General features: G+C 51.7%; 1 protein-coding gene across 2 annotated transcripts; it reads left to right on the plus strand.

Annotated features, from left to right (window-relative positions):
- On the plus strand, positions 1-10,695 carry ELOVL3 (ELOVL fatty acid elongase 3). 2 transcript variants are annotated; one of them, XM_080596792.1, is made up of 4 exons: positions 1-142; positions 7,624-7,755; positions 8,766-8,917; positions 9,545-10,695. In XM_080596792.1, the coding sequence occupies exons 2-4, from the start codon at positions 7,658-7,660 to the stop codon at positions 9,964-9,966; spliced, it is 672 nt and encodes a 223-aa protein (XP_080452918.1). In that variant the 5' UTR covers positions 1-142; positions 7,624-7,657; the 3' UTR covers positions 9,967-10,695. The 2 variants fall into 2 exon arrangements, with proteins under 2 accessions (XP_080452918.1, XP_080452917.1); XM_080596791.1 differs by lacking the exon at positions 1-142 and adding an exon at positions 4,693-4,889.
- The last annotated feature ends 848 nt before the right edge of the window (positions 10,696-11,543 follow it).

Raw genomic sequence — 11,543 nt, forward strand, 5'->3', positions numbered from 1 at the left:
GGTGCTCCTGTAAGGCAAGGTCTTCTGAAATGGGTTCTCATGTAAAACTTGTTGATTTCAGTATGAAGCTTTGCAGCAAAGAGATTTCATCTCTTATTGGTAATTCTGGAAGACTAGAATGAGCCTGCTTTATTGTAAAGAGGTAAGCATGTTCAAAGTGATACATAGAACCAGTTAACAACAGTTTAAAGGAAACAATGATTTTTTGTATATATCAAATCTGAGAGAATGAAGAAGCTTGGAGGACATAGAGGAACCAGAATGTTAATGGGTACGGGCAGCCCTGTATATCTAATGTCTGTTGTTAGAAAAGTGAATCAAGAATTGAAAAACAATAGCTAAGCTGTTCTTGGAAGCACCATAGGTTAACCTGCATATCTTGAAAAAAATATATATTATTATAATTCAAATGACATGAGTTCAACAGAGGCTTCAGCTGGAGTTAAGCTTCAGTGCCCTTTGTGCTAAGCCTTGGGTGAGGTGGTCTCTCAGTAATGCTGGATTTGGGACTCTAGACAGGGAAACTTCTTAATGACTATGCACTGAACCCACCAATCACATGTGGGGTTTTCTTTTAAGGCCAGTCTTTATAAAATCTAAACTAATAGCAAAGAAATGTTGAGTAGTCAATTTTCATTAAAAACAAAGTGGCAAGAAGCTGAGTGTCTCAGTGAAAATAGAAGATGGGCCAGCCAAAGTTATTGCTAAAAATAAATTGCTTTGCTTTTTTCTTTCTTGCTTTTGCCCCCTGGATTGGCAGAGTGAGGGGTGGTACTGAAGATGTGTGTGTTGGCAGGAGATGCATTAACAAAGCTGAGTAACAACAGATAGTAAAACAATTAGCAGAGTCAGGATCAGGGCTAGGGTAACACTTTTTTCTCATTCAGCCTTAATTCCTCTGATTTAAATTGGTAGCATTTTAGTCCCATTTCTGTTGCCAGCACTTTGCTTTCTAGAACTTGCTGAACCTTCATTTTGTGCTCTTTGCTCTGCCTGGGACTCTATAGTCTTGATGGACTTCAGTTGGAGAAAAGAAGTTATTTTGTCTGTGTCTGGTGTCAGTGTAACTTCTGCTAACTGTGAGCCCAGACCCCTTACATGAGCAGAAGAACAGTGAAGTGAAGAAAGGCTGACAGAGCCATCAGCAAGGTCTGGCTGTGTGAATACCAGGGGATACTCTGGCTCTGCAAAACAGGAGGTTTTGTATTTAGGGTCCGAGAATGCAAGGTGAAAAGCTTTTATGTACGATAACCAATGTAGATGACCGCTCATGATGGCAATTTGGTTAATGAGCCTCTTGTTACTGTGCTGTGGTTTGTTTTACTCTCTTTCAAAGCACTGAGTGTGTTCTGGCTGAAAAAATCTGAATGTCGTGTACAAAGTCTCTCTCTAATGAGTAGTTCAGAAAATACAAATAGGTGCATATATGAATCCCTGTAGATGTTCTTAACTCATCCTGGGTTTTGAGATTTCTCTGATGAAGATGTAGATGATCAGGTTGTTTAAAGGACACCTTCAATCTTGATCAGAAGTCCTTCAATAGGATTTTTGGTTTAAGAAGCTGGCCCATTTGTTAGGTAGTCAGATGTGCCTGGTCTCCTTCAGCCTCTGTTAATTTCCAGCTCTGAAAACAGTGGCAAATTAAACTGACAAACTGGTCGGGTTCACCAGACTCTGAAAATGCATTCAACTGCTGTTTTAGACCGGAGTTTGAAAACATAGCAACTCTATGCAAAACCTCAGCCACTCGCTCTATTCACTCACCTTAATCACTGTTTACAAATACCACTGAGCTTACAAACAGGCTTCAAAGAACAGGAGGCTGTGTAAATGGCACACTACTACACCGCCACTGAGAGCTCCTTAGAGGTGATTTTTGTCATCAGTGTTTCACATGGGATTTGCAACTCTTGATTTAGAGTAAAGAAGCTGCTGTGATAGTATTCATCCCAAGAGCAATCACTGATTGTGACATCTTTAGGTTAATAGCTCCTGATGTCATCATCACTTTTGTGTAACCCCTAGGACATTTGCTATCCCTTATATTATTATCTCTTTGGAGCGTTTTGCAGTGGTAAGAGCAAGTAGGTCAAAATTAAACTGGAGCACTAGTAAGGACTCCAGACTGTGCCTTCTGAGAAGCCTCCTCCTTCCATTCAGTCGATCTGCTTTGGTTTTGTCCTGTTTGGGAAACAGTCCTGAATGGCAGTGTGTTCACCAGAAGCAGTCTTTTGGAGTACATATGCATCAAAGAGGAAATACTTTGGCTGGCTTTCTGTAAAACTCTTCTCAGATCTCCAACTTTCTTGATTATCATACACAACCTTCAGAACGTCTGTACAAAACGCTGTGCAGGGAGGCTCTGATACAGATATGGGGGCTTCTTGTTGTGGCTGTGTCTTGCCAGGGCAAAGAGACCTTGTGGCTGAGCTGCGTCTTTTACTGACTGCCAGCCAACACCATCCGGGGAGCTGCAAGGCAGGACTATTTAGTACTGGGCAAAAGTTGTATAAACTTTAAAATGCATCAGCCTGAGACTAGGGAGAAGCAGAAAGGAGAGAGGGATGGCCTGCTTGCAAGGAGCAGGGGATCCTCTCTCCTCCTTGGGCCTGAACCCCCTGTTTCTCCCAGAGGAAAAGGGCTCAGGGAGGAGCGCAGTCGGTCTCCTGCCTGCCTTTGTTTCCGAGGAGTGAAGAGCTCCGCGCACTGGGCGATGCCTCCCTGCACATCCACGGGCTTCTGCTCCCCTCTAATGGCCAAGGAGGCGAGAGGCCCTTGCTGGAGACCGTGCTCTCAGGGCTCTGGTGCCAGAGGGTGCCCATGTGTCACCCAGCTCTGCTGGGCATCTCTGAATCCTCCGAGTCAGCGATTCCTCCTGCGTACACCAGTGGATGAAGCCCTCTGACTCTGATATTTACTGGGTAGCTCTTCCCTCGGGTTGGAACAAGTGATGTCCAGCGCCTGCATTTCAACCAAACAGCTGTAAGAAGTCTCCTGCAGACTGGTGCTTACGAGGCCTCCATGTACCTGATAATGTGTGTTTGTATGCTCAGAGCTTTGGTGTTAAGAGAGCTCCTCTGTTTATTGTGTTGTATGATCTGCTGTTGCCTTTTTTGTATTAAAAAAAAAAGCTGTTCATTGCTGCCTACATTCTGTTTTGAATATCATTTTGAAGTGCTGAAAATGTAAGTAATATCTCATTTTACATCAGCATCTAAGGATTATGTGGGCATAAGCTTTGCATTAGCTGAATGCTAGCATAATACTCAGGGTAATTCCTCTAGCATCTTCTGTCAAGCTCTTTGCTGCAACGTGTTTTAAATGCATTTTTTAAAAAGGTTCCTTTTCAAAGTTAGGGAGTCCGCCAGGAGTAGCCATTTGTTTCCTTATCCTCACCATTCCACCCCTTAAATCTAATTAAACTGTATAGGTGTAACAAAGTCATGGTTTGCCTGCCATGCTCTCTCTCTTGGGGTAAAAAGGCATTTTGACCATTTTTGATCATGAAGGTTGTTCTTTGCTTTCATCGTGTGGTGGAGAAGCTGCCCTGGGATGGCTCAGTGGTACAAGGCAGTTAGCTCACTTCAGTCAAGACTGTGTCCAGCTAATGATCAATAATACCTTGCCACTCTTATGCAAGTAATTTTATCTGTGATTTTAATAATAATAGAAGTCCCTGGCAGAAAGCAGGTGAGATGATTGTCTGGAGATCTGTATTTCTTAACTGAAATAGTGCTACTCTGTAGTAAGTTAATAAACACCCCAAGACTTCACATCCAGACCGTTATAGAAAATATTCAACAGGACTGGATCTGGGGGTGTTCCCTCTTTGGCTCAGAGGTGAGCTGCTATAGAAACGTGCCACTGTGTCACCCACACACCCATTAGGGACAACTCAGGTCACTGCTGCCCGAGGGAAAGGACGGCAGTACCTGCCCACGGGCACCTTCTTGGAGTGGCTGACGTGGAGTGAAGGAGTCTAACAGGAGGAGTGGCTCGGACATAGGCAGCATTTTCTCCACGTCCTTCCATGCCACATGCAAGCAAAAGCTTTTCCTATGGAAAGTGTAGCATCGTCCTCTTCAACAAACAAACAAAAATTAGTGGCATTTGGACATGGCAGCTGAAGAGTGGAGTGCAGGAAAACTCAGCAGAGTATTATTACATAATTCTTGTAAAGAGGGAGATAAATAAGTATAAGGGCTATGTTCCTGGAAAGATGATGCTCCAATTGCAAGTTCAGGTACAACTGGCTGAGTTCAGCAAGCCCTCTCATCACATGGATGCAGCCCAATTTTATACGTACTGAGCAAAGGAGCAGTCTTGGCAAGGTTTCAAAAGATGTTTCAGTTTTCAGGCTATGGACTAGGAAACCACTAGGGTTTCAAGCGCCCAGCACAGAGATAACTGGGCTTGGGTTGCCCGCAGGCTGCGTGTCCGTGTGTGATTTGGGTGCCAATGCCACCAGAGGAGCCCGCACCACGGCAGGGGGTTACGTACCCGGTGGCTGCACCGGTGCCTTGGTTTTGGTTGCGGTGACATTTGCGGGGCGGCCAAACCTCCCCAGCTCTGGGGGCCGTGTAGGGATTTCCTGGGGGGCACGTGTGAAATGCTGGGAGCTGCGGGACCGCCGGGTGCCCGAGGGGGCCGGCTGCAGCTCCGCCTCGGTCCCCGAGGGCACCCGGCCGGGCGGAGCCGGGGCCGCCCCGGGGCGGTGCCGGTGCCCGGGGGGACGCGGGGCTCGGCGCGGCTCGGCACGGCTCGGCACGGCTGGGGACAGGCGGCATGGCGCTGGGCTTCAACCTGTCGGCGCTGCCGCCGCTGCGGGAGTACGAGCTGGAGCGGAGCTTCGACGAGCGGGAGGCGCTGGGCTGGATGCGGGACAACTGGTGGGTGAGCGCCCGCACCGGGGCTGCTCGGCGGCCGCAACGGCGCGGCTTGTCCTGCGGGACAGCCGCTCGGCTCCCCGCCTGCCCTCAATGTGCGATTGTTCCCTCCGCCTCAAAGGAGACGGCGGAGAGCGGCCTCCTCGCCGTCACCGCTGGGCTCTCGTTTGAGCTATTTCTTCGCTGGTTTCTTTGGAGATTTCTTGCTTTACCCCTTCGTGCGCGGCCGTACGGAAGCGAGCTGAGGATGAAAGAAATGCACCAGGTTTAGCTATGTCTCCTCCTTAAGCTTTCTCCGCCTTTCGAAGTGCCAGGGACACCTCTCATTTGCTTTTCTTGTTGCTCACCGTAAGTTTTCTTTCCCTCGTAACACCTTTAACAAACACACCTCCGCAGCCTGTCCCTTTCCTTGCAGGGGAACCCGCAGCAAGCCACCTCGCTTCTCACAATGCCTTGCTTGTTTTCTGGGCTTGCTTCATAGCCCGTCCACGTGACGCTCTTGACTTGCTGCTGTTTTTCTGTTCCTAGAGCTCAGGGTTAATTCTCTTACCCTAAGTAAATTTATCTGGGGGGAGAAGAGGGCTTTCCGTTTAGGCAAGACGTTCTCAGCACTTGCATTTACTCACAGCTATATTGATCGCTGTCCTGCTTCCAGCAGTGTTTGGTACCTGCGCAGTTCTGTATTTTGGGGTGCACAGCCTGTTTGGTGCTTGAGCACCAGGAGAAAGGGCAGTTTTCCCTTTCTTGGCCTTCCCTTCAGCTGGAGGAAGCCTGTCTGTCTGCATTTTTTCCCTTTTACATGTGATATTTATGATTGTGTTAGGCAGAAAAACTCGGTGAACGAAATCTGAAAGGAATAGAGCCCAGCCCCGGCTGAAACATCGTTATACCCTGGGCTTCAGGGGCGAGAAGCAAAATTTGGGTGCAGGAGTGGCGATCGTAACGGGACAGAGGGACATGGTGGCTCAGAGGTGGGGCTGCAGTGGAAGAGTCTGGGATCTGCAGCTTTAACAGCCTGTGGGGTGGAGGATGGAGGCCGGGTCAGAGGGCTGCTCAGGCAGAGCTTTGTGCCTCTGCGCGGGGCTCACAGCTGCTGGCGCAGCAGAGAGGCCTGGAGGAGGGCAGGCTCTCCCCGAAGGGATCTCGCTGGTGGCCAGCCTGGGCTTCCAGAGGGCAGCAGCCCCGCTCCCTGTGCAGCTTCACCCCGCTGGTGTGCAGCCCACGAGCAGGGGAGGGGAAGGGGCAAGGTACAAAGGTGGGAGTGCAGTGCCCAGTCTGCCACTAGCTGCTTATTTTGGAGCTGCCTAACTGCTGGAGAGCAGGGTTAAAAAAACATCTCTCACCTGACCTAGAGTGTCCTTCATGTCACTGCCCTGAGTGCCCCTTACGGCCAGCATATGTCATGGGATGAGGGCAGCTGGAGCGCTTCAAGAGCCCGCTTGGATGTTTGCACAGCGCTCCTGTGGCTCTTGAACGTGGGGTACCTGGTGCAGCTGTGGGTTGGGCAGGAGACCCGGATGGTGCTGGGAACCCCGTCCCTCCCTCCTTGCAACCTGTTACGATGGCACGTGTCCCTGGGGAAAGCCACACAGAGTGCTGGAGAAGATAGGCTGGTGCGTAGTGAACACAGGCTGTAAGGGGCCAAACCCAGGCACTTACCAGCCACGAGCTGTTGTGAGGAGGGCTGGGGATCTCACAGCAGATTGCTGGCCTGATTTCCCACACTGTCGTGTGGAGGATGGCACACTGAGGGGTTTGCTGGTTGGAGCTGGGCTCCTGAGTCCATGGGGTGGGGTTTCTTAGGATAAATATCCATCAGAGCGGGTGCCTTCCTCCAAGGAGGAAAGGACTGGAAGTGCAGGGCAGGTCTCTGGAGACCCTTTACCAGAACCCCACAGTAGTGAACTGTGGTTGCCAGTGCTGACTTGAGGTTGCTCTGTAGCTTACTCAAGCTGTGGCTCATGCTCCAGGAATGTCTGAGCCTAAACCAGCTGGTGCTTTCCTCCTTTCCCTAATGTACCAACAGGAAGATTAGCTCCTGCAGCCATGCCTCGCTTCTTTGGGCAAGTTTTGTAGGAGGCTCGACCACTTTCCTGGAGTACGTGGAAACTTCCTTGCCCTTTTGCTTTTCCCAGTGGCAGTGGCTGGGGGGGGGCAGAGCTTGCTGCAGTGCTCGGGGTCACCCGCTCGTTGAACCTGTGCCGCTCTGTCAGACACACTGCGATCAACTCTTGTCACTGGGCTCCGGGCTGCCAAACCTGTGCAGCCAAGGTCTCATCTGTGTACCTGCTCCTCTGGGACTCTGCTGCTTGCCCCGTGTACAATAGTCGGGCTGTCAGGGCCAGGCTGCAGCTCTGGGTCCACGTCTCTGCTTCCTTCTCTTCCCACTCGTTTCCCCCCACCGCACAATGCAGCAATGCCGCAGCTGGGGGGGACAGCCTGCAGCTCAGCCCGTGCCCCGCAACGGGCCCTTGGCACCACCCAAGGTGTGTAAAGGGACAAAACGCACCCACGCGTCTGCTCGGGGTCCTGCCCACAGTTTGCCATATCCTCGTTCTGCCGGGTCCTGCGGGGGCCTCCCGGGTGCGACAGCTCCCTTTCTCCTCTGCCATCCCCAGGGATTTCCTCGCTCGCTGGCAGGACATGTTTCATTTCTTGGGGAGAGCTCTGCCGGGGCTGTCGAAGTCCTGCTGCAAACAGGCGCTTTCCCTGACTGCTCCCTCTGCTTTCCTTGCAGGCAGAAGTCCTTCTTCTTCGCTGCGGCTTATGTGATGCTGATCTTCGGAACCCGGCACTTCATGAAGGAGCGGAGGGGCTACAAGCTGCGCGCACCGCTGACCCTGTGGTCCCTCGGGCTGGCCTTGTTCAGGTAAGAGCCTGGCACTACCTGCCAAGTTCTAGCTCTCATTTCTTTAAAAAAGTAAAAATAATTTAAAAAATCCCCCATGCAAGAGAGGAACACCGGTCTAAAATAGTCTTTTGGTGCTGCCTCCCTCCCTGCAGTGACGGTGAGAACGCTGCAGCCCATACTGTGTAATTAAGCAGGCGGACTCCACGTCTCCACACCTCTTCAGGCTGGGGGGAGAGAACAAAACAAGACGAGTACCTTGCTGCACGCTAACTCCGGAGCAGGCTCTCTGCCCACGTGCACAAGTTGGCTGTGGTCAAGTCTAAAGGTCACTGGTTGCCCTCATGGCAGTGGTCTGTAAAATCACAACTTGTGTGGAGAGAGGGGTCAGGGAATGACCGACCACTCGTGGCCTGTTTCGAGATGATCTTACGCAAATGAAATGTTTGCTGATAGCAAAGAAAAGGTGTTTCTTTTTTTATTATAATTTTTTCCCTTGTAATCTGCTAAATTGTAGGAACTCCCCACCACAGGAGGTTGTAAATGGTACAAGCATACTTGGATTCAAAAGAGAAGTAAATAAGTACCTCTTGATAGATTTTTTTTTTCTTGTGAAACATGAAAGCCCCATCTGAGGTCTGGGGACCACGAACCACAGATTGGTGGAAACTGTGAGAGGAAATGGGGACACAAAGGACGTGTTTGCCCCGTTTGTGTTCTCCCTGGGCATGCACCGTTGGCCTCTGTTAGGAGATGGAGTACCAGAACAGCTGCCCCCCTCTTAGATCAAACGCAGCAGTTGTTACCCTTGCATGCCTTCTCAAGCAGTTGTAGCAGAGGGTGTACGAGAGGGAGTGTTCTTTGCTGCTCGGCCCTCCGGCTGCTGTTGTGGGATGCAACAGTTTGTTTAGACATCCCTGAGGCTGCCCTGAGCTTCAGGATGGAGTTAGCCAAATGTTCCTGGGTGCAGTGCTGCCCGAGGGTCCTGTGGTGGGTTGGGCACAGCCTTCAGATCTCTGGTTTTCTTGCAGTGCCATAGGGACCCATCGGTCCTGGAAGTACATGGCCTCCATCACGTCTTCCATGGGATTCAAGCAGTCGGTGTGTGATCAGTCCTTCTACGTCCACCACATTTCCAAGCTTTGGGCCTACTTATTTGCCCTGAGCAAAGTCCTGGAACTAGGTGAGTCTGAAACCTCTCCCTGTGCAATGTGTTCAGAACTCCTTTGCTTTTATAAGTAGTTTTTTTTTTTTTTCACAGGTGTCTGTCCAAATGTTACTCAGAGAACGGGGCTGTCTGACCTTGCACGCGTTGCTCGTTTCCTTGCTTCCCATTGCTCAACCCTATACATCTTCATGTCCTCTCTCTGCAGGGATGCAGCCTGAGGTTATTGCTCTGGTTTCATCCCCACAGGCCAACAGGCAATTCTGAAGTGGGAAGCCTGAGGCCAGGGGCAGCCCCTAGGGATTTCTCACATCGACCCTGCAAGAGCTGGCTTTGCTGGAGCAGGAATTGCTGGAAAGTCTGTGGCAATGTTTTGGTTGGCAGGTGCCAAGTCTGTTAGACGGAAAAGCGCTTGCAGCAATGCACAGAGGGTTGAATGTGTCAGTGGGAAGTTTCTTCCCTACAAACCACAGGTGCCTATGTGGGCTTTATTGGTACAGACAAATCCAACGTGAAGCTAGGTTTTGGTGGGCTCAAGCCAGGTGATGGCTTTAGCATTGCAGCTCAGTCATTCTGCCTCGCCTGAAAATGTGCACGACTGCTGCAATTTGCCTGACTAACGATGCACCTCTCCCCCGTCCCAAGGTGACACTGTGTTCATCGTTCTCCGGAAGCAGAAGCTCATCTTCCTCCACTGGTACCACCACATCGCCACTCTCATCTACGCCTGGTACGCCTACAAGGAGATGGTGCCTGGTGGCGGCTGGTTCGCCGTCATGAACTTCAGTGTCCACACGTTCATGTACTCCTACTACTCCGTGCGAGCTGCGGGCTTTCGGGTGCCCCGCTACATCGCCATGGCCATCACCTTTTCACAGATCCTGCAGATGCTGATAGCCATAATAGTGAACGTCTTGCTGATCTTTTGGATGGAGGATAAGGTCTGCCCTGTCACCTGGTCAAACGTTTCTTTTTCATCCCTAATGTACCTCAGTTACTTGGTGCTCTTCTGCAACTTCTTCTTCAAGGCTTACCTGACGAGCACCCAGAAATCAAAGGGGGAATAAAACTGGGGAGGGAGGAATTGGCTGGGGGGGAGGGAGGGAGAGGGAAGGAGGAACTTTTAATTCCTGGCTGGAGCTCAAGAACCTGACGGGGCTGGGGTGATGAGGGTCACTGCGGATGAGAGCCTTCAGATTAACTTGAGCAGTGGCCTCTGGCCTGTCCTTCTTGCAGCAGTGACTCCCCAGAGGGGGGCTTGGGTTGTCGCAGGCTGGCAGTGCCAGGAGAGGGATGCACTCAGGGGCTGGAGACCCCTTTGCCCATGGCTCACCGTGCCCTGGGCAGGCAGCAGAGCCTGAGTGGCTACTCTTCACCCCAGCTGCTCACAGAGTACAGAATTTGTCACTGAAAAGCAACACCAACCTCTGAGCTGAGCCCTGGTAATGCCTGAGTTAATGCCATATGTGATCAGCTGTAAATGCTAAATGCACCGACACAGGTTGAAACACCACCTCCTGTATGGCTGCACCCAAAAGCACACAAATGTTAGCGGCTGTCACCCCAAGGGTTGCCCTTGCACAGCACCAAGCGGTGCGACCTGGCTGGCTGCTGCCTGGGAGCTGAGCAGAGCCAGCCCTGGCTGGCCTGCGGAGTGAGGCACTGCCCGTGGTCCCACTGAGGGACAGCCCCGGGGCTGGGAGGCAGAAAGGTCCAAAAACTCCTCTCAGGGTGCATCAAGAACTGTTGCTGTAATATGTAAAAATGACTAATAAATGCTGTTGCGTATGGGTTTATTATTTGATACCTTTTTTGTGCCTAACCCTTGTTCTGGGCTGTGGGAGAAGCATTGCTTTCCCCGTCTGCATCCTGCTGGTTTGGCCACAGCAAGGTACGGACAGGCTCTGTCCCTTCGTGCTCCCCCTTCAGCAGTCACCGACAGCCTGACCTGCCTCGGTCCCTTTGCTCATCACGTGCAACTGAGAACGAGAGGGAAATAATGACAAAAACAAAAATTAGGCTTCTGTGTTACCAGTAGGCCCGACCATGTGGCTGTTTGAGGGTGCCGTGCTGTGTCAGGTGAGCCTTGAAGCCTGAGCCCGTCCAGGAGCAGCCCCAGATGATGGCACGTCCCAATCTGAGGCATTTCTGTGCCTGGTGTGGTCCCTGCTGGGCCGTGCCGGCTCTCTCCTCCCCGAGCCTCTGGCTGCCCCAGCAGTGCTCAGCCCAGCCGGGCATCCCCGTGGGCACATGGACGTCTTTGTGGAGATGACTCCTCCCGGCACTCCGTGAAGAAAAGCCCAGCTTGCATAGTGCTGGCGAGCTGCAAGAGCAAGCAGCCCTGTTGGAGGGGATGCACTTGATATAGATTTTTTTGTCTTTGATGGCAGCAATTGATGGCAGCTCCTGTGGGGTAGACGAGCAGCTGAGGCCACCTGGGGGGCCCCGTGCAGTTGCGAGGAAGACTACCGTGTCCCCCAGCTTCATCCCCTGCTCAGCCCGGGTGGCAGCAGGACGCCCTGTGGGGCCAGCCCCCCCCGGGCTGTCCTGGGTGCCAGCAGCCGCTAGGTGACACCACCTCACCTGCTTTTAGAGGGGGCCTCCGGAGAGGTGGGGCTGTGCTGCTGTCCCCACGGACAGCCCG

Source organism: Anser brachyrhynchus, assembly GCF_964034855.1.
Source record: "Anser brachyrhynchus genome assembly, chromosome: 6".
NCBI lineage: Eukaryota > Metazoa > Chordata > Aves > Anseriformes > Anatidae > Anser > Anser brachyrhynchus.